Source organism: Ochlerotatus camptorhynchus, unplaced genomic scaffold (genome assembly GCF_037179485.1).
Source record: "Ochlerotatus camptorhynchus isolate MF236.1 unplaced genomic scaffold, CSIRO-AGI_Acam_v1.1 ptg000140l, whole genome shotgun sequence".
Taxonomy (NCBI): domain Eukaryota; kingdom Metazoa; phylum Arthropoda; class Insecta; order Diptera; family Culicidae; genus Ochlerotatus; species Ochlerotatus camptorhynchus.
The window spans coordinates 1,358,383-1,381,682 of NW_027040630.1; the positions used below are offsets into that span (position 1 = coordinate 1,358,383).

The following is a 23,300-nucleotide window of genomic DNA, read 5'->3' on the forward strand; positions in this document are numbered from 1 at the left end:
ACTATCGATGTCTAATTAGAACAGAGATTCGTCTTCATTCCCGTTTTCAAACGAAATTGATTTTACCCACAAAAAAAAAACATTTCTATTCAAAATCAGTTCCAAAACAAGAAAGAGAGCAATTAGTTTCCCCTACATGTCCGAAACGTGTAACCGTAGTCTTTTAGCACTAAAATCCCGCATTTGCTTGTTTCCTAGGAAATGGTGTTTACGATTAATTTGGCTTCCACTTAAATCGAAATGTGTAAATGTGTGAATGTGTATCTGTGTTTCATTTGCGTGTCTCCGTGCAAACTTCCTTCTACTAGAAGATGAATGTCATCGAATCGAAATGTGGCAACATGGCAGAATGATTTTTCGGTACTGTTTTCCTGTGTTTTCATGATGATTGATGATCTGAAATTTCTAACCTATTCCTATTCTTTTTTTTTTTTGGTTTTTCTAGTTTTTTCCCCTGCAATGAAGAGTGAGAATTGCAAGTTCAATTTAACCTATTTTTTCTGTTTTTGTTTTTTTTTCTCGTATGGTAGTTTGTTGCTTCTAATAATGAAGAATATCATTCCAGTAACATTAACAACAATCGCTTCGTCTCTGAGCTTTCGCTCGATTATTTTTTTTTTCGTCTATTCGGAAAGTCACCTGTGCTTTTGTTTTTTTTTTTTGTGAAAATTCAGTTGTAACCCGCTACAGTGTTTCTTTTTTTTCAATAATTTACGTAAAAACATCGTCAGTCTACAACTATGTACAAATCTGCTTGAATTTTCTTTTCCTGTTTGTTTGAGTGCGCTTCTGCTTATGTCTCTCTGTGTCTTTGTGTGTGGGAGTGTGAGATTCGGTTTGTTTTGTTTTGCAGTAGTGTTTGTGTTAGTGTTCGTTTGGTTACGTATTGTTTTCGTTACGGCCCTTGTTGTGCCTCTATTTCCTCGTCTACTCAGGAGGAGATGGGGAACTTCGATTAAAAACCCATCGGAAATTATCACAAAGTCAAAGTTCTTGTCGCGGAACTCAAATGGTGAAGTTATTTCCCCATTATTAAAAATGGCTCTCCTCAGCGCGGGCAGCACCAGTATTTGCTGTTTGACGAATTAAATCTCGTTCTGTTTCATAAGAATCGAAATGGAGGGCAGTTCGAACAAACTTTGTAAACGATGGGAGAGAGAGAGAGAAAGAGCTGTCTCTCGAACCAAACACATCTAGAAACAAACTTAAAAATCAAACCTTTCTCACAATTCCGTCACCGAGTAGAGATCGTTGTTGGCCTGTAGTCCTCCGCGCTGCAACGATCGGTAGTAGACGTTCGGATTCTTGCTGCTTTCCGAGCGCGAATCGTGATGATACTCATGACTGTGACCACGATGAGAACTCCCTCTCTCTCTGTCTCGGTCTCGATCTCTATCGCGGTCCCGATCCCGATCGCGATCGCGATCACGTTCCCGCTCGCGCTCACGCTCCCGATGTTCTCGTTCACGCTCACGAGCTTCGTTCGATCGCGATTTGCTTAGAATACTCTTCGGTTGCTGCGGTTGCTGAGTCACAGCCTGCTGTGACTGTTGCTGCTGCTGTTGTTGTTGTTGTTGTTGCTGTTGTTGTTGTTGTTGCTGTTGCTGCAACTGTTGCAGCTGTTGCTGCGGCAAGGGATGATGGTGATGATGTGGCACAGCCTGCTGTTGCAGTTGCGGCTGAGTTTGCGTGCTGAATGAGGTCGTAGTTGACGAGCCTAGATGGTGATGATTCTTCGGTAGCGTCTGGTAACTCTGCTTCTGCTTATCGCTGCCGCTGGATTTTTGGTATTGCAGCTGTTGTTGCTGTTGATGTTGTTCCCGCTCGCTGCTTCCGGAGTAGGACCGGTTCCGGCTTGACTTTTGATCGTACCGGGAGTCATGAGTTTGATAACCGATCGAAGACGAATGCTGCGGCATGGATAGCTGTTCCCTTTGCCAAGGTTGCTGGATCAGTTGATGGTACTGCTTGAATTGCAGCTGATTCTGCAGCTGTAGCTGTATGGCGTTGAAGTTGGTCTTGCCGCTGGCAGTTACGTGACCATAGGACTGCAGCGAAGACGAAGACGACTGGTGCGAGGGAGGTTGAGGTAATGGTTGCTGAGGTCTGCTGGTGCTGGAGGAGACCGACGAGGTCCGGGATTGGTACAGGGAGTCGTCTTTGTGGCGGTTCTTCGGCGGAAGCATCGGGGGAGTTACCTGGAACAAGTGTGGATCACAAATGGGAACTTATTGAAAGTACGACAACTTACCTTGGGCGGTATCGATGGCTTCGGTTGCACCGGTGGTGGATGGTGCTGTTGCTGCAGTTGTTGTTGTTGCTGTAGTAGATGCTGCTGTTGCAGCAGCAGTTGGTTATGCTGCGGTTGAGGAGACGGTTCCTTCAGGCTGAGCGAACTCTGCTGCTTGCTCGGTCGCTGCAGCGATCGGTACTGATTGAGTGTGGCGGCACACAGTGGCTGTTGATTGTTCTTCAGGCCGCTGCTCTGAGCCGCGGTCGGAATCTCTGGCAGTGGTTGGTTGATGATCGAGATGTTACTCTTGGTGGTAGCCGTTGACGCGGACGAAGGCGGTGGGCTAGCGAAGGCCGATCCTGCTCCCGTTTCGTGGTACAGCTGATTTGTGCTCGACAGAGACCGATGATGTTGGGTTGATGGCTGCGCTGCCGACTGATGATGAGACGTATCGATGCTGTAGACGGTTGGATGTTGATGTTTACTATCGAGGTTACTTTCCTTTTTCAATATTGACGTAGTGGTCGTATCGGTGAATCCACTGGGCTTCTTATACGGTAGCGTTGCGCACGAGTACGATTGATTGTAGTCTTTCGAGACGGTGGAGATGTTCAACTTGGTTTGATTCAACTGGCGATCCGACTTGTCTAGCAATTGAGTATGTTGCGTCTGCGGTGGCTTGAACTGCGACTGAGCGACCATCGGCTGCTGGACGCTCTTCAGATGGGGACTTGGACTGGTGCCTCGTCCTCCACTGGCATAGCGGCCATGGGCCCGCAGAGTGGCACACTTGTTCACATTGGCCGTCGCCTGGTTCCCGGTAGCTCGGATCGCCTTCGGACCGATACTCACGTACTTCGGGTCGAACCGGTTGAAGCCATTGTTGCTAATGTCACGTGGATCTTTCTCCGAGAGGGTTGCGGTTGAAGCTGTCAGGTTCTTATCTGCAAACGTATCGACAGGCGAATCGTTAGCTACTCTAGCGGGAGGTGCGTTGTGATGGGAAGTTGCGGGAGTTCCGAACTCACCTAGTTTATTGCTGCCTGCACTTGACACATTGCAGGCAGGCGATTCTCAGTAGAAGTCGCTCGATTCGAGCGTTTTACACTGTTTACTAAGCGTTGCGTACTTGCCGTTGTTCGGCCCGGCCATGTGGGCCTGCTGCGAAGGTAACCGACCTAGGGTGTGGTGCCCGGATGCTCTGTTTGTTGGGTGGGAAATAGACGGAATATGTTAGTATGTGAGCCGAATTTCTCCAAAGATTGTGTGCAATGTGAATTTTGTGTGACATCTAGATCGTTGTTGGCGCATGTTTTGAAAAGAAATCTGAGCAAAGCTAACGAATTTTTTATGCAGAAAATATACACAGAACAACTAGGGAAAGTTTCCGAACGCAAAACTAAAGTCATTGGATTTTGTAGTATGGTATTCGGTAATATTCTTCGTGATTTCATAGATTTTGCCTTTCCAACTGATTGCGTTGTCAAATTATTCATCTGTTTAATTCTATTCTGTCAGCTTACTCGCACATGAAGCTCTGATATTGACCTAAGAGAAGAGAAGACAATACGGGGGCGAACCACTTTTCTGTCAAACGCGAACCAGCTCGTGATTGGCCGATTTGAAGTGCGTAAGATAGAAATAGAGATAGTGATAGAGATAAAAGAGTAAGAAGCCTTGAATGGTTTGTTATTGTTATCCTCACTTTCGGACTATCAATACTCGTGCGCGTAGAATGAACTATTCAGGAAGACAAACACATTTGTGCCCAAACCGTTATGTTTGTTTGTCTGTGGTTGAATATTGAATATTGAATAAATCATCGTCGCTAAAACATTACCGCCATCTGTTGAGTACACTATGGTAGTACGCTGAACAGATGGCGGTAGTTTGCAAACGTCAAACGCAAGGGAATTGACTATGCGCTTCACAGGTGGCAGTACTACCAACTACGATACTTTTAAATTGACCGTTAAATGCTTGGTTGATGAACAACATGCGAGAGTTATGTCTGTTTGTCTGTGCCCAAACCATCACTTTTAGGTGTATAGTGTCTTGCAAAAATATGCGTCATAAAAAGTTTTAAAAATATGTAGAACAAAGTTTTTAGTACGTAAAAATATATTTAAAGAAAGCCGATTTTCTAGGGGCTACTCTAACCTGCTTATTTAAAATAATCATTACTAATGAACAATAAGAGATAGAAATTTGATATCTTCATCACAGTTGCTGCAAATTGATTGTTCTACAACTTTTTACAACACTGCATTGGTCTATCTATTTCCCAAAGACACTATACAGTGCTTTCCAGATTTTGCGTAAACCCGATTTTGTCAGCCTGTAGATTTTGCTGAGCTTTATGGATTTTAAGCAATAATTCTCAAGCAACAGTAACAGTAACTAGGTGGTGCATAGAGCTGGGATAGCTGCAATACAAGTTATGGGCAGATACCCCATTCAAGAAGTGGTTGCGAGCTCATACAAAGGTTTCATGATCGCCAAAATCAACGGAATCTTCATATGCAGTTGTTCCGTATCCCCGAGATAGAATATGGAGCAGTTAAAATAGATGCTGGATGGACTTACCGAAGAGCTGCTCGGACGAAAACCGTTAGTCATCGGAGCAGACTTCAATGCTTGGGCAGTGGAGTGGAGAAGCAGATGTACCAACGCAAGAGAGAAAATAGGATGTCCAATAAAGGCACCACCAACACTTTTCGCAGAGATGGCTGGGAATCCATTATCGACGTCACTTTCTGCAGTCCGTCGTTGGTGGCAAACATGAATTGGCGCGTGTGCGAAGTACCCATAGCGAGCATCAGGCAATCCGATATGGCAACGGCCAACGGAATCCTGTGGCAGTAAGGACGAGTTGACAGAAACGTTAGTGAGAGCATGTGACACGAGCATGCCGAGAAAACTGGAACCCTCCGCGCTAGTAATCTCAGGGCCAGAAGACGTGTTCAGAGACCAAGAACAGAAGCAGACAGAGTGAAACGTAGCAGAGCAAGTCAAACGGTTTCAAGGAGCTGCGTCGAGACGCTGCTGCCAGCCTCTGGGATGACGCACACCGTGTCGTGATGGTGAAGATCAGAGGTCAAACGATGCCCGCTGTAATGTGCCCAGAGAACCTGAAAGTCATCGTGGAAGGACTTTTCCCGAAGCACGATTCAACGACCGGAGGCCAGGTCACCGTACCTAAACGAAGAGAGATATAACGACGAAGTCACCAATGAGTACCTCCTGGATACATTCGGAAAACTCTTGGAGAGGGTCATCCTTAATGGGGTGTTTACATCTGTGTGGATTTGCTAGCGCTCGTGTACTCGCCAACTACCACGAATTTCAGTCGCTCCTGAAATCTCATGCTGGTAGACGCTGATGCCCTGTTTACATTATGCTAGTGACCTTTTGACGAAGGACTACGTCTGTGATTTCTATATGGGAGTAAACTTTGTGAAAACCGAAAATGGAACATGTAACACAATTATGAAAGATTTTGAACGTTAATAACTCAGCTGCCCCTGAACCAATTTCAATAATATTATCACCAATCGATCAAACATATTTCTACACATCTGTTAAATTTAAGACTATCATTTGATCACTATTGATAGTTTAAATTATCACCGATTGCCTGCGAAAAACGATTTCCCTAACACAGATTTCAAAGTTGAATTCCATCCGGACTCACCAAACGGTGTTTATTCAATCACCGCATGGTGAGTGGTGGTGTTCTCCAGTACACAACGAAAGGCTCCCCGCAAGCAGCTAGCTACCAAGGCTGGCCTCAGTTGCAATCACCGTGTGTGGTGGTTTCCGGTCGTCGGCATCAACAGCAGCAGTGCTTTCGGCACGTGGCTTTGAACATTGTTCTCCAGTACACAACGAAAGGCAAGCAGTGAGCTGCAGCCCACATGAGCGCGTCACCCTCATTCCAAGCAACATACAGCTCACCAGCCTCATCTGTGTTTAACACCCTAATTGTTTAGCATTACTCAACCATCACGACAAAATGGTCCTTTTCAGGACCACTATAAATTTGTAAAAGAGTATTTTTTGGACATTTTTCAAGGTCATCAATCGGATGTCACTTCCCATATCAAGACAGAGCTGGAAATAGGGCGTAACAGCTTTTGTAAACAATGACTTTTTTCGATGATGTTTTGAAAGTCAAGGCTCGCCCACGCAAATCAACATCACCATCAGGTAGGGTAAGGCTTCCTCTACCCGACGGTAATGTTGGTTCGCGGGAATTTTTTCAACGAAACTGTTAAATTTGAGACTTAATCATTTTTCAAAATGTTACTATGGAAAATTGCACGAATGTACAATTGTTGCTATGATAATTAAAATTATCACCGATTGCCTGCGAAAATCGATTTCTCTAACACAGATTTCAAAGTTGAATTCCAACCCGCCTCACCAAACGGTGTTTATTCAATCACCGCGAAAGTGGTGGTGTTCTCCAGTACACAACGAAAGGCTACCTGCAAGCAGCGAGATGCAGCCCACATTAGCATCCATAGAAGGAGGCAGAAGGTGCACCGCTATTGATCGGAATCAGTAGCTCTTCGTGAGTTGCTGTGGGTCATCTATGTCAATCTCGTCATACTAAAGAGTATAAATATAGAGAACCCTGCTCAAATTCCTATTCCTACACAAAACACAAGCTCCTGCTGCACAATTAAGATTATTATATAAGACCACGTAGTCCTACGTCACCATTGCGTACAACCCCATAGGGCTGTCCCTTGTAGTTTTTTGCTAGCAGCTAGCTCATTAGCGCTAGTGAAATAGCATAAAGGCCCACGCACATTAGATCCGGATCTGACGCGTTGCGGCAAAGTGACAGCTAAATCTATTGTCTAACTGTCAAATTTACGTCAACGCAACGCAAACGGATCTAATGTGGGTGGGCCTTAAGTGTAAACACCCTATAGACGAGTGCACGGATGGATTTGAGTTCACTCACTCGACAAAAAGTGACACAACAGCGGGGTCCTGTTTACTAAAAATGAACAGATATATGTTCATTTCTGGTAAACAGGGCCCCGCTGTTGTGTCACTTTTTGTCGAGTGAGTGAGCTCAAATCCATCCGTGCACTCGTCTATAACAGGCTGACGAAACGGAGAGAGAGCACAGAATGTCGGAGAGGTAGTTTGGATTCCGAAAAGGAAGAGCAACGGTGGATGCAATTCGTACAGTGCTCGAGAGAGCCGAGAAGGCGTCGAAACAGAAGCGGAAAGGAGATCGATATTACGCCGTGATAACGGTCGCCGTCAAGAATGCGTTCAACAGCGCCAGCTGGGAGGTCATCGCCGAAGCGCTACATAAAATAAGGTAACGAGCAAGACGCTGGAAGAGATGGAAATGATGGCGGCCGAGGCGATCGACATGATTGGAAACTGGATGCAAGGAGCGAGGCTGCAGATTTATAAAAAAGGCCCCTAACGCTTTTATATCGATGAAAGCGCTTCTAACAATTATTCAAGCAAGTATGGAATGATGTCTCCGCGACGGCATTCTGAAATGCAACCCACGGAATTAGGCTCAAGTTTAAAAAAAGCAGTGTCCTTATCCTGCGCATTAGATTTCCTATTGTAATTCACGAGTTTCAAATAAAATAAAAAAAAACACACCTGCGGATGCGTACCATATTTTAAAAAAAATCACACTTTTGAAACGAAAAGCGCAGTTTTAGCAACAATCAATACGAAACTAACGATTTTAAATTGGCTCACCACTTTAGTAGCCTATTGGTCCCAAGCAAACGATTAACGTACCCTATTCTAGTCGAAATTCTAGTACTACGCAATGTTTGTTTTGATTCGCTATGAAAGTTTGACAGATAAAATGAGGGGTTATTGGTTTTTCCTATGTTTCGAGGGGTGATTCGACAAGCTTGGGACCGAAGATAGTACCAGAGGTGAGCCAAAAAGTTGAGCACGTTTCTTCGGGACCTACTTGTCTTAGAGTTACCTCTATGGTTTTAGCATGAGCAAAGCACTAGGCCTCAGAAGCAAAATGGCGTCTCTAAAGATGCGCCTTTTCCAATTTAATTTTCTTTACAAAAAGGAAATGTTTATCATTGTTTATATTTATGCAGCACTCATTTTGAAACCACAAACAATGGAACTCGTAACGAATTAGACTTAAGTTAGCACAAATCTTGCGTTTAGTTCCAAATGCGCGGAATTAAGCAGTGCGCAGAATTATGGCGGTTTACCAAGGGGTAATCAACTCTGCACACTGTGCCGAAACACAGCATGGCACACATTTCGGCACGTTAGGGCATACGTTGACAAGTAGTACACACAAAATATAATATAAAATGGCATCACTGTCAAGCGTTGACGTTTTGTTAATCGTTGCTAAGAATGAATCCGTTGATTATTCCAATGTAAAGCCCAATAAGTTCGTGGATTGTGACATGTCTCATTTAGAAAATCTGTAAGTATTTTCTGCATCATGAATCCAATCAAACTAACAATACTCAGTCCATATAATTTGATTCGCAGAGAAAACCCCTACGGCTAGTGGTTTTGTCAAGACGGCCGTAACGGGTTACCTCCAACGAGGGTTGGTCATATGCCTAGAAGATCTGAACAGGTTGGTAAAAACAAACCGTCAGTTTATGCACGTTTGCAGTACGTATCTCTGTAGGGACGAATCTCTTCTGAACGGTGACGGAATTGTGCCGGCTGTGGAAGAAATGTTGAAGAAGCAAAGATGAATACTAAGATGAAACTGTCGGAAGAAAAACTTTCTATTTTAGTGTCTTCTTTCACGGTCCCTTTCATCCAATGAGAACCCCCCGTATTCAAGGTAATTTTGTGGTTTTGCTGCCCCCTCGGAATAGATGAAATTTTGCGCTCATTTTTATCAAAACAATCATACCAAAATCAGAGATGTCCCATTTTTTAATTACTCGATTAACAACTAATCGATTATTTTTTGTTCGCTGTGCTGCCATTTTTCCACGAATGAGAGTGCAGCACATGTTTGAAACGATCGGTGATGATCCTGTGGAGATGTTAATGCTTATATCGGCATGATCTAACCGATTATAAATAGTTTACTTTTCGGTTCGTTAATCGATTAAACGATTATTCGAATGAAAATCGGACATCACTAGATGAATGTGAAACGTCATTTCAAATATAAGGCCGTTCATAAATAATGATACAATTTGAAAGGGACCGGGGCTAATCACAAATTACGTCTCCATGGTAACTGAAATAAACACGAGTGTTCACCGGTTGGAAGAAGTCTGAGTTCAACGGTAGTCGAGCAGACTTCCAGAAAGAGTGACTGTACGTAGATTCTTTCTTCCAAACAGCCCTTGAAAATAATGCTTTTCATTGCAGTTAAGGTCTTACAACTGGAGATGTTCCTGACACAGGAACATAAAACGTACAACAAAGCCATAACCGAAATAGGAACGGCCGGAAAAATATCCTGCATCATGCAATGATCAAATTAACATTTGGAACGAAGGATAGGGTAGGATATTCTATGAGAATCGAACTACATTTACAAGTTTATTCTGTATAATAACTGATAAATGTACATCAGCCTTATGTCCTCCGGCCTAACTTACTTCGGCTTAGTGACCAAACACCGCATAATCAATAAAGACGAAACGATTATTACAGGGTATTTCAACCAGGTTCCAATATCGGTTCTGCCGAGGATCTTCCGGTATGGAATTTTTCTCGTTTTCCCCTGAGTGTTTCCTCAGATATTATTGCTTGTCATTCAGGCCTATTCTGCGAATCGTGTAATTCTCTGTTACTAGTGAGGTGACAAAAGTCACGTCGTGTGACGTGACTCTCCCAGGTCTATTTTACGAGTCGTGTGACTCTCTGTTACTAGTGAGGTGACTCTCTATTTGATTTGCACGGAGATTCACCTCACTAGTTCAACTTGTTCATCGCAAGAGGTTCCGGTGCGATGGGTGGCCTTCCGATCGGTCAACTGTAAAGCCTTGCTGAATTTATAAAAATTGACTTGCTGCAGAGTGAGTTTTGATGCGCTTAGCGGTTCCCACTTGACGACCCTAAGCAATTTTCTGTTCAGCCAAAGCCTTGCAAGTTCCTATGGACGTGCAGATGAGCCAACTACGCTGTGCAACAAAGATTCGCTGATTTCAATTGGACTCATCCCGAGATTACGAGTTATCTGATTGGATGGATCTGATTTCGCACTAGGAATTCGAAGCGTCGATTACATGACGACGTTCATCTTCCCGTCCGTTTGAGTTCGTTGTTTGCTTTAGTGGTAGAGGATTTTAAAGGATGACGGTGGCATTTCTTCCTCCATCGAGCAGGTTACGACTTCATTTTTGCGCACCTTAAAGGAATCAATAATTCAAATCGAATCAGAATCTTGTGGAACGGTCGAGTGTACTTGGGTTCGATAAATTCCGGTTTCTCTTTCACCTCCCGCTCCGAAAATGGAAAGTTAAACACAATCACAAATGTCATTATAGCTTCAGGGTTGCCAAACTCGTGGGATATTGACACCTTGATTGGCAAACTTCGGCCTACTTCGGCACGTTCAGCATAGCGCATGGGACAGCTAAATCTCTCGGCACAGATTAAGGTGTGCAGAGTTGAATACCCCTTGCAGTTTACGGTAATTGAGATCCTAGAATTATGTGAGATTGTCGTAGAGATGAACCAGCCTAAGGCTGAAAGTCTCGTTAATGAAGGAAAAAAAAAAAAAATATGTGAGATTGTAGTGAGCTATGTTCCAAGAAAGCCATAGAAAAATTCAGCCGTCAATTTCTCGCTCTTGCTAATCTATAATCGGCTGCTGATCTGGCCATAACCAGGCCCAGGAGACAATTTCTAGTTCCTCATTCTAGGTCCCTATTATTTGCCCCTGAGAAGCTGTTCCGAAGCCAAGTAGAACCGCCACGAGGCGTCCCATCATTCGTCCCATTATTAGTTCCATCATTCGTTGAGTCGCAGCGTTGAACCTGACTAAAGGCTTGCCAATGCACATCAAAAATCGACTACATACATCCGGACATTTGTTTATCTCAAATCGAAGGAAGACATTCCGCGCAACTACCATAAACCGGACTAGTTCATGTTAATCATCGACAAGCTTCGTCTACACGGAAAGACGAAACAACTCAAAATAAAGTCTTTTGCACTCATCTTGACACCTAAGCGCAACCAGTCAAAATTGAGTTATCTGCGCAGTATCCAATTTCAAGTATTTTGCGAAGACACCCTTTGAGTAAAATGTAACTGTTTCAATAATACTGCTTATTGGGCAAAATTACTTAAAACAGGGTGTTAATTTCAGCAAATTTTGTTGTAAAAAAAATGAATTATTAATTGCGTTTTATTTTATTTTCAATGTTTGTGTTAAGCATTTATAAGCAAACATAAAACTTTTATTTATACTTATGAGCAATCAAACAGATTCAAACAAATAAAAAAAAATCATTCTCGCTGACCAACATCGACATTGATAGTGGGGTGATGGTGAGAAAGACACTTCCTGACGTAAAACTAGTTGTCCTTGAGATCGGCTAACGCAATACTAAAGGTTAGATCCCATCTCCTGATTAATCTTTTCCAGGATGTTGAAATCGCGATTGCCCCAGTTCACTGTTTAGGATCATGCAATGAATTTTACGTTAGGTAAAGGGTGATACGGTCAAAATTTTGTCAAGGGAAAACGCGTGTAAATCGGTGAAATCGTTTATTTAAAAAATCAAATTAAATTTCTTTTTCAAGTTCAATTAGTATAAAATTCAGGAAAAATATTCAGTTAGGCTTCCGCTTTTCCAAATCCGAATTGCCGGGCCTTACGCTTGACCCCTGCCATCAGATTTTGTACAGCCACCTTGTCCACCTTCTTCGCCGCAGAAAGCCAGTTTGCCTTGAACTGCTGCTCGCCCTTAGCAGTTTTTTTGGTCTTCTTTAGGTTCCGCTTGACAATAGCCCAGTATTTCTCAATTGGGCGGAGCTCTGGCGTGTTGGGAGGGTTCTTGTCCTTGGGAACCACCTGCACGTTGTTGGCAGCGTACCACTCCATGGCCTTTTTACCGTAATGGCAAGATGCCAAATCCGGCCAAAACAGTACGGAACAACCGTGTTTCTTCAGGAAAGGCAGCAGACGTTTATTCAAACACTCTTTCACGTAAATTTCTTGGTTGACAGTCCCGGAAGCTATGAAAATGCTGCTTTTCAAGCCACAGGTACAGATGGCTTGCCAAACCAGATATTTCTTTGCGAACTTTGACAGTTTCATGTGCTTGAAAACATCTGCTACCTTTCCCCTTCCTTTTGCCGTATAAAACTCCTGTCCCGGAAGCTGCTTGTAGTCGGCTTTGACGTAGGTTTCGTCGTCCATTACCACGCAGTCAAACTTCGTCAGCATCGTCGTGTACAGCCTCCGGGATCGCGCTTTGGCCGTCGTATTTTGTTTATCATCGCGATTTGGAGTCACTACCTTCTTGTAAGTCGATAGTCCGGCTCGTTTTTTGGCTCGATGCACGGTTGTAGACGATACACCCAGCTTATTTGCGGCATCTCGGAGAGAGAGGTTAGGGTTTCGCTTGAAACTACCGGCAACTCTCTTTGTCGTCTCAGCGGCTTCCGGTTTTCGATTTCCCCCCGATCCAGACTTCCTGGCTGTCGACAAACGTTCCCCAAACACTTTAATTACATTTGTAACGGTTGATTTGGCAACTTTTAGCGATTTTGCCAACTTTGCGTGCGAGTAGCTCGGATTTTCGCGATGCGCGAGCAAAATTTTGATACGCTGCTCTTCTTGCTTGGACGGCATTTTGACAACTGAAGAGTGAATTCCAAAATCAAAATAGGAGCAACATTCTACACACACACACCTTCAAAATGAGGGGTGTTCAGGTTTTTTAAATGCAAAATTGAAAGAAATACGTCAAGTTGATATTGACCAAATTTTGACCGTATCACCCTTTATTTGCATAGAATATTCAAAACCTGCCGAGCTTCACAATGTAGGTATTGATTTAAAGGAATTGAATCCCAGATCTCCACGGTGCTGCCTCAGGTGGAACTGTGACGCGGTATATTTCCATCAATCACCGGAACAATATAATAAACTATTAAACTTTTGCTTACCAGATGACAAAGCGAAACCGAAATAAACATGGCGCATGATGAGATTTTTCATCCAAAACGAAGTGCTATCGCAACACTCGATTTTGGATACTTTCAAAGCACGGAGAACGAAACAATTTAAAATCGAGATAAAGAATCCTCAAAAATAAGAGCTCTATCGAGACTGCTGCTTGAGTACAATTAATGTACAGTGAGACGTTATCGCAATACTTAACGCTTAAGTTAAAAGTACTCATCAACACTAGCGTGCACAGGAATCTTGTTAAGAAGGGGCAATTTTTTCAATGGTGCATTCAACTTGGGAGTACTCCAAAGTGCGTGGTGGATGGTGCTATCCACCCACCACTGTTTTCCTACTGTTCCATTTAGCTAATTTTATTTATTTTTTTGCTCTGGTGGTGGTTCATCTTCTTTGGTTGGATTCAGCTGAAGTCAGATGATGGCAATAGCACCGACAAACCGACATGAATGACCAATAATAAGAACCGCATTCTCCTTTCGCATGCAAACTGCGTCGACAAGCACAAGGTTCAAACAGTGCGCATAGCAGTGAACAAACAAAGTTCCTGGTCACTGCGATTGTGTTTGCCCAGCAACTCGGTCCCTGTCTTTCAATTTCTGAACCTTGGAATCGGACAACTTGGATCGTAGTGAAATGTTTGATTGTGTAGAATTAGCTCTGAAAATCCAGAACAACATTGAAAATAGCTTTGAAGCTTCTAAAATTTCTTGGAAGTTACATAAAGTTACAGTCCGAATAATATTTTGATAGAAAAATGTTGTAATAATGTTTTGCGTCATGCTCTTCTTTACAAGTTAAAAATATAAACCAAAGAAAATATATTCTTCAGTTACCTTTCTGAAATATTTTGTAGTACATTTTTGTATATTTTGAAGGCATCGTTTCAGTTTATTTTTTACTATTTAAAGGTTTTGTAAGCCTTATATGCTGTTGTAGTTTCACTTTACTATTACCATTGCAAGTACGTTGAACTGAGTCATTTTAAGCGAAAATTGTAGTTCTTTTTTTTTTTTATTTGACCTAAATGCCAAGGCTAATTGGATCATTAAAAAGATTTAAAAAATATGTAACGATTGGATCAAAAGCGCACAAAACTATTTTGACAAGCGAGTACAGTATTGTTAACGGAATGACGACTTGTGTGAAGGATGTCAACCCTGTCCCAATGTACCGCCAGTCGGGGTGACAAACCCGAGTTTATTGCAACGCACATAGACAGCTGAAACTTTTTAACCACGGTAACAAATGACAACAATAGACCAAGGTTCAATGGAATACTAATACCCACTTTTCAATTATGGAATCCAAAAGCTGTCTTTAAACATTGAACAGTTGCGAAAAAGTCCATCCACGAAAAAGTCCAGTTGCTAAAAATTCCTTGAGGTTCTTTTCGAAATTTTTAGAACTCTATAAGCTCTTTTGAAATTCTTCTCAGAAGTCCACTGGCATTATATTAAAAAAAAAAAATCATGATTTTTCTCAGAACACTTTGGAACTGAAATTCCTTTAGAGTTTCAGAAATTTTTCCTCGAATGAACTAGAAATTATCTTCGGAATTTGTTTGTAATTTTGCTTAAAATCCCTTTGGAATTTCACTCAAAATTTGATTTTAACGGTATTCTTTTCGAAATTTTCTTGGAATTATCTGCAGGATTCACTAGAAATTATTCACAGAATTTTGCATGGAATCATCCCCAGAAATCTTTTATTTTGGAACTGTCCTAAGAATTCAATACCCTTGAGGTTCTTCTCGGAAGTCAAGTTTAAGTTGTCCAATTGTCCATCCATTCACCCAAAACGTTGTAGTTTTTCTACCAGAAATGTTCAATAAAATTTGCCCTTCCATTCACCATAACTGTGCAATTTTTACATCAGGAATTTTCAATTCAGCTTGCCCCTACAAATAGCAGATTGTTGCACCATAAATTTTCAATACAAACTTGCCCCCAGGAGATTTTACACCAGAAAATTTAAATTGACCAGAACAATGTAAATTTTCCACCGTTAATGTTCAATAAAAATTGCTTCTCCAATCTTCTGATTGGTGCTAATTTCCTTTTAACATTTTCCACTAGACATTTTCCATATAGCTTGCTTCTACTATCATCAGAATGTTGCAGGTTTTTCACCAAATAAAGCTGCCTCTATTTTCAGATTTTTTATCATAAATTTTCAGTACAGTAACTTCTCTCCAATTATCAGAATGGTGCAAATTTAACACCAGAAATTATTATCAAAGTTTGTTTTTCTATTCAGCAGAAGGATGCAAATTTAAGATCAAAAATTTTCCGAAAAGCTTGCCCATCCGTTCACCATAACGGTGCAGATTTTCCACCAGAAATTTCCAATACAGCTTAATTTTAAATAAAGCTTGTGCCTTCATTTACCAGACCAGTGCAAGTTTTCAACCAGAAATTTTCTGTTCATTTCATTTATCAGAGCGATACAAATTTAGTACCAGAAATTTTCCATAAAGCATGCTCTTCCAGAAGGGTGCACCAAAAATTGTCAGTGAAGTTTGTGTCGCCATGCACCTTTATGGTGAAATTTTCAGACTTTGAAGACATGCACCAGAATGGTGCAAATTTTCCACCATAAATTTTCAATGAAACTTCCATTCATCAGAACGATGCAAATTATGCACCAGAAAAATGAATGAACCTTGCTTCTACATTCACCACAGTGCACTGCAGTGTTGCGAACTTTCCACCAGAAATTTTCGGTTAAATGTGCACCTCCAAATTTTTAGCGTGGTTGAATTTTTCCACCAGAATTATTCATTTATGTAACATCATAATTTTGTAAGTGTGGTTATATCATAATTTTGTAAGTGTGGAAATAAAATTCTTGTTTATAAAAGGAGGGGCAATTGTCCCACCTTGCCCCACCCTGTGCACGCCAGTGCTCATCAATGAGAACAAAATTATACCCAACACAGTAGTGTTGCGGGAGTACTTATTTTCTAGTACCTTCGATCTCGATTTTGAGTTGTTTCGTCTTTCCGTGTACAATTTGGACTTCTACATCTACACATGTCAGGCAGCCTTCAGGTTCAATTGGCTAAACTTGGTGAGTTCGTTCCATTTTGTAAATTTTTACCTTTTAAACAGGCCCGATGTGTTCTGACTCATCTTGCCCCTTAAATGCTGCACAGTAGGCCTGGCCGTTCTGATATGTGTGACGCATCTCGATGTGAAACATATATCAAATAGACAAGAAAAATGATGTAGGTATAAATATAATTTTCCAGGATGCTTTCAAGAACTGGCTGTGTTGGTGTTAGATTAGATTAGATAAGATTGAGTTCCTAGAATTATGTTACTCAGTTAACAATAGTTGCAATGAGAATTAAATATAGATACATCCATTTTAAAATCTTACATTTTCAATTCTGATTTATTTCTAGTCCAGCATGTTCTTGTTTTTCAATTCTATACCTTCACATGTCCATATCTTTGTATTCATAAAGATCATGATTTTTGTTGATTATGTTAAGTAAAAATAGTGATGTAAAATTGTGCAATAGCAAGTCAGTTGTCAGTTGTCAATGTCCTATTTTTCAGTATAAATTAAAGCATTCCAACTGCGTTCGGAAACCACTGGGATGAGAAATTCAATCCATAAAACGATACGCTCTATTCAGTCCTGGGGGCATGTCGCATGATGCCCTTTCCAATGTTCAACCTTTTACCCGTTTCTTCTGCGAATCCTCCTCCCTCATCAAGCTTAGCAAAAAGCAAAGATCAAGAAGAATATTTTATAAGAAACAAACAACGATATGCTGCTTTCCGAAACGGGAGAAAAACAAATCATAAACAATACATAACCAAAAAAAAAAGAATATTTTGCACTGAAAATCAGAAAAATTATAAAATAAATAACGAAAAAAGCCATGCCTGTTATCATGCACCACAACATTATAATCTGGCGGTGGCGACTCATCGCCACTGTACGATGCCAACCCGCGCAATCCGTGTGTGGTTCCGTTGCGGCCGCTGCTCGCTATCAGGCCGCTGGTGCTCCCGTTGCTGGTGGTCGTGGCCTGGGCGTGCAGCAGCGTCCGATTGACCGTCATCGTGCCGGATGTAATCTGTGCCGACGCCGGTGATGCCGTTGCCGCTCCTGCCGGGAAGAGCGGTGCCGTCTCCGACTTGTCCTCGTACGGGCGTCTGCAGAATGAGAACGATTAAGAATTTGCTAACAGGGCGATAATTCCACCTTTAGACCGCACTTACTTCTTAGTCAGATAGATCCAGGTGTGCGAATCGACGCACACCAGCAGGCTGAGGATGGCAGCCGACACCAAGCTGGCCAGCAGCATCAGCGTCAGCCCAAACAGACCACCCTCGCACAGACCCCGGGTAGCGTTGGCATAGTGCTCCATGACGGCCCGCCGGTCGGCCATGGCCGACAGGGCAATCAGCTGCCGTTTGCTGTCGTCCAGCTCGCCATTCAGTCGATTAATTTTCGAACTCATCTCGAAGCGAGGGTACAGATCGATGGCAATTCGGGTTACCGTATCGAGCGATTCCTTCGCCCGGTCGACGTAGTCTTTGGATTCGTTGAGCCGCAGTACGTACCGGTTGGTGCCAACCGAGCTGCAGTACGTGTACTGGACGTCCTTGAGCTTTTGCTGTGGAATAGAAAGTTAAACAGTTTTTAAAAATATTGATGTCAATGCTTTAAGGAAATCGTCCATCGGACTTTTGATCAACAATCTGCTATAATGCATTCTTGGGAAATGCTCCGCAGCACATTTCTACTGCAATCACTTACAACACCAGAGAGCCATACAAATCGCCATCTGGTATTCTGGGAAATCCCACAACCAGCCACGACGACGACGACGACGACGACGACGTCCCCCTTCTGGTTTTCGTCGTCGTCGTCGGTCGCCCATGTAGTGCACTTTTCTTGTGCATTTTCCTTATCACTTTCTTCTACGAATGAAAAGAATTTCCTAATGGGAGCTGCAGCAGCACCACCAAAGGCCTGCCAGTGCAAGTATGCGGCAATTTCCATTTCTCAACTCCTTGGCTCCACCGCTATGACTATGGGTTGATGACTTTCAAGACGGAAGTGGAACAGAGCGCAAAACACTAAACAAAGAAACCGCATGATTCATCTGCCTTGAATGGATCGAGGGGTGGTCGTCTTCTTGGTGTTACTTTACAGTTTCTTATTTTCGCCACCATGCATCGTTCAAAAAAGTGCAGCAATTATCCAGCCTCCCCAGTGAGTTGGTGCCGGCTGAATAGGCACATTCAAAATCTGTGTCACATTTTTTAATTAAAATCTCCATCTCGTTGGAAATCGCACACTTGAGATAGGAACGGGGAAAAAATTATCCCATTAGCATTTCTACCGGTGGCAAAATATTAATTGGATAATAAAATTGTCGGGCGGTCGGAGGGCAGCGGAAAAAGTTCACCTTGCACCATTCCCTAGATGGTGGCCAGAAAGTTCAAAAGGAAAGTTTTCTATTTCCCAAAGAAAGGACAAAACGATACACGAATGCAAGAACTGAAAATGTTTCTTCCAAAGTTGGATTATGGTATGACTTAAGAGCTTTAGTTTTCCGACCTGGAGGCTTCTGGGAGTTTTATGTGTTACTCCTACTTAAGGGTGACCCAGAGTTACGTTGTGACTCGGATTTATTCACTCGGGCAGTGTTGCTCATTAGTTAAAAACAAAAAACAAAACCTGAATTTAACCTGTTTTACGTATTAAAAAACTTGTTACGGGGGTGGGGGGATACCTTCCTCAAAGTTTTCCTTGCTCGTTTTCTACTCTCTATATACAATTTTCACACTGCCATACTCTAACTGAACTATCAACTCTATAGTTTCATCTCCATATCTATCGTTTAAAAATTACCACTCTAGTCTGTTATTTGAAATTAGCATCTTCAACTATACAAAAAAGTTTGATATTATTACTCTTCGGCTCACTGTTGCCTTAAATTTAAGGTGAAACATCACTATTGTGATCGTAGTAACCCAGTAATTCGCGTCGCTATATGCACTTGTTATTAGTTGCTAAGTTTCTGAATAAAATTTTCATTCCACTGTTCAACGTCAACCGATAAAGACGTGTTTCAATTACTCTCTACAATTGGTTATGGGCCCAGGATACCTAAACGGAAGACTCTAAAATTTCAAGACCAGAAGAAGTATGTCCACAGGCGGAAGTTTAGGATCCGGACAGCAAGGTCAAGGAGATGGAGGCGCCAACGGAAACGGCAGGACTGAAGCTGGAAGCGTTCGAGTCACCAGAAGTTCCGTGGCACTGCCAGCCATTGACAAGCTAAGAGGCCGGGAGAACTACACGACGTGGGCATTTGCGATGCGGATGATCCTAATCCGTGAAGGAAGCTGGTCTGCCATCGACGGAGACGGAGCAGGTGTTCCTGAGGATTTGACGTTGCAGGCTCTGGCTACGATTTGCTTAAGCCTCGAGAGCTACAATTACAGTCTGGTGCAGGATGCGGTTACAGCAAAGGAAGCCTGGACGAAGCTGCAATCTGCATTCCAGGACAGTGGACTAACCAGGAAGATTGGACTGCTCAGAAAATTTACGTCGGTACGGCTGATCAACTGTGCTAGCGTTGAGGCGTACGTGGACGAATTAATGAGCACAAGCCACAAGCTTGCATCCGTGGGCTTTAAGGTGGACGATTCCTGGCTCGCGGCGATGTTGCTGATGGGTCTTCGTGATCAGTACGAGCCCATGATAATGGGACTCGAAGCCTCTGGAGCGGCTTTGACAGCGGATGCAGTGAAATCCAAAATTCTACAGGACGTTAAGCTGGATCGTGATCCGGTCAGCAGCGGCGCAGAAGGTGCCCTGTACAGTAAAGCGAACCGGAAGAAGCCAAGCGAATCCAAGGACGGTAGCAAAGGCGAAAAGTTATGTTACACCTGCAAGAAGCCGGGTCATTTTGCTGCCAAGTGTCCGGAGAAGCAGCAGCAAGCGAAGGCGAGCAAACACAAGGGTCTCTGTTCCATTTTTGCCATGGGAGACGTCAGCACCAGTGAATGGTATTTCGATTCGGGTGCCACTTGCCACATGGCACGGCCGGATCAGAAATTTCTCGATGAAGTCAAGATGGACCACAACGTCGGAACGGCGAACAATGCCACTATGAAGGTCGTAGCGAAGGGTTCAGTCGTGTTGGACAGCAACGATGGTCGAATCGATGTCAGCGGTGTTCTGAAGATTCCCGACCTAGCCACCAACTTGTTATCCGTAAGTACGATCTGCAAAAAGGGCAAAACTGTTATTTTCACCAAAGACAGATGCGAAGTTCGGGACGAAGACGGTGATCTGGTTGTCACCGGCGTCGAGGAAGGTGGCCTCTACAGAGTCAATTGGCCAGAGAAGTCGTTTTTGGCAAGCGGCATGGAGCTCTGGCGTCGACGTCTGGGGCATCTTCACGAAGGTGGTTTGAAGAAGCTCAAGCGAATCGCCAACGGAATAGATTTCCAAGATGGGTCGTTAGAAGGATGTGTTGCCTGTCTGGAGGGCAAGCATACGAGGCGTTCATTCCCAAGCAGCGAGTCAAGAGCTGAAGAACTGTTGGAGTTGGTACACTCCGACCTCTGCGGACCAGTAGAGATTTCGTCGTTGGGTGGAAGCCGTTATTTCATGACGTTCCTGGACGATGCAAGCATGCGGGTGGTGGTTTACTTCTTGAAGCAGAAAAATCAAGCACTCGAAGCGTTCAAGTCGTACAAGGCCAAAGCGGAAAGACAGACGGGCAAGAAGCTAAAAATCTTGCGTTCAGACAACGGAAAGGAGTACGTGAATGCAGATTTCCGGAAGGTGTTGGAGTCCGATGGGATTCGACATCAAACCACGTGCCCGTATACGCCTGAGCAGAACGGGGCGGCAGAGCGCATGAACCGCACGCTGGTTGAAAAGGCGCGGTGCATGCTCAACGATGCGAAGCTGGGAAAAGAGTTTTGGGCAGAAGCTATTTCGACCGCGGCTCACGTGGTGAATCGATGTCCTAGACACGAAAGGTTACCGGGTGTATGATCCAGAGAATGACCGTTTCCACGTTAGCCGAGATGTCATGGTACTGGAAGAAGGCGTCGCTATCTGTATGGCAGAACAACGAGTGCAGCCGGTGGAGTTCATGGAGCTTTGTTCGGATGAAATCCATGATCGTCCTGAGTCCGGTGCAGCTGATACTCCTGAAGATGGGCAACACGCTGTGCTTCCTCTAGGCGAACAACCGAATGGCATCGTCGTACCTGGTGCAGCCGGGCCTGCTGTTGTTATCGATCAACCGGGTGGCAATCCTGGTGAAACCGAAACAACGGAGGAAGACATCGTCGTTGTCGACAGTTCGTCCAGTGAGGCAGACGAATTCGAGGATGCCTGTGCCGATTTTGCGCTCCCACCGCAACTGATTAGACCAGCTGAGTTGCAGCAAGGGTTAAGGCGCAGCGGTCGGGAGCGCCGTAATCCAGGCAAGTATAATGACTTTATTAGTTACGGTTCCTTTTCTGGTGGTGTTCATTACCCTCAGTTATCCTTCAACACGACGAGCGACGATGATACGATGGATGATCCGACGAGCTACGATGAGGTTCTGCGGCGGTCGGACCAAGATCGTTGGATTGCGGCTATGCGTGAGGAAATTGCATCCCTCAGCGAGAATAGCACGTGGGTGCTCACCGATCTGCCTGAAGGGCGGAAAGCGATTCGGAACAAGTGGGTGTACCGAACGAAGCGAGGTCTCGACGGAACCATCCAGAGGTACAAGGCCCGCCTCGTGGTGAAAGGCTGCTCTCAACGACCTGGTCTGGACTACGACGAGGTGTACTCCCCGGTCGTGCGGTACGCGACCGTCCGGTATCTGATGGCACTGGCGGTACGGTACAACTTGGATATTGACCAAATGGACGCGGTCACTGCATTCCTGCAGAGCGAGCTGAAGGACGAGGAGATCTACATGCTCCAGCCAGAAGGGTTCGATGCGTCGAATGGAAAGGTGTGCAGACTGAAGAAGGCCCTCTACGGTCTCAAGCAGTCCAGCCGCGTATGGAACGCGCAGTTGGATGTGGTGCTGCAGGAGTTCGGACTGAAACGGTCGAGCGTGGATCCCTGTTTGTACTGGTGCATCCGTGGAGAAAAGATGATGTTTGTGACTATCTACGTCGACGATCTGAAGCTGAAGGCCCATCTGCACAAGCGGTTCCAAATGAAAGACCTCGGGGAGGCGCAACAATGTCTTGGCATCAGAATCACGAGGAAGCGTGAAGAAGGCAAGCTGTGGTTGGATCAACAAGCCTACATCGAAGACATCGTCAATCGCTTCGGTATGGCCGATGCCCACCCAGTTGCAACACCAGCAGATCCAAGCATCAAGTTGGACAAGTCGATGGCACCGAAGACGAAATCTGAAATGGAAGAAATGAAGTCAGTGCCATACAAGGAAGCAGTCGGGTGTTTGTCGTTTGCAGCTCAAGTCACCCGACCGGATATTGCTTTTGCCGTCAACGTTGTGAGCCAGTACAGTGCCAACCCTGGCCGTCCTCACTGGGAAGCGGTGAAGAGGATAATCCGGTACCTGAAAGGTACAATAACCAAGAAGCTAGAGTACTCGACAAGCGGTCCAGCGGACATAGTTGGGTACAGCGATGCCGATTGGGGAGGAGATGCGGACGACCGGAAATCCACAACCGGTTATGTGTTCATGATGCAGGGAGGTGCGATCTCGTGGAACGTCAAGAAGCAGCCTACCGTAGCCCTTTCGTCCTGTGAAGCGGAATACATGGCCATGTCTCGCACGATCCAGGAAGCTATGTGGTGGAGTAATCTGCAGTCGCAGTTTTGCGAGGCCAAACCGATTTCCGTGTGCTGCGATAATCAATCGGCAATCAGCATCGCCAACAACGGTTCGTA

At 44.0% G+C, this 23,300-nt stretch overlaps 1 protein-coding gene across 3 annotated transcripts in view; it reads right to left on the reverse strand.

Moving 5' to 3' along the window:
- Positions 1 to 419: 419 nt before the first annotated feature.
- The window catches only part of LOC135700643 (protein tweety-2), a 231,565-nt gene continuing 208,684 nt past the window's right edge, over positions 420 to 23,300 (reverse strand). The window contains exons 5-9 of one of the 3 annotated variants that reach the window (XM_065221213.1): positions 17,621 to 18,018; positions 17,282 to 17,554; positions 3,262 to 3,434; positions 2,252 to 3,177; positions 420 to 2,198 (exon numbers count right to left, since the gene is read on the reverse strand). In XM_065221213.1, coding sequence (XP_065077285.1) covers positions 3,308 to 3,434; positions 17,282 to 17,554; positions 17,621 to 18,018 — 798 coding nt within the window. In that variant the 3' untranslated portion in view covers positions 420 to 2,198; positions 2,252 to 3,177; positions 3,262 to 3,307. Of the gene's footprint in view, positions 2,199 to 2,251; positions 3,435 to 17,281; positions 17,555 to 17,620; positions 18,019 to 23,300 lie in introns of all 3 variants that reach the window. The other 2 variants (XM_065221214.1, XM_065221212.1) reach the window with 2 other exon arrangements.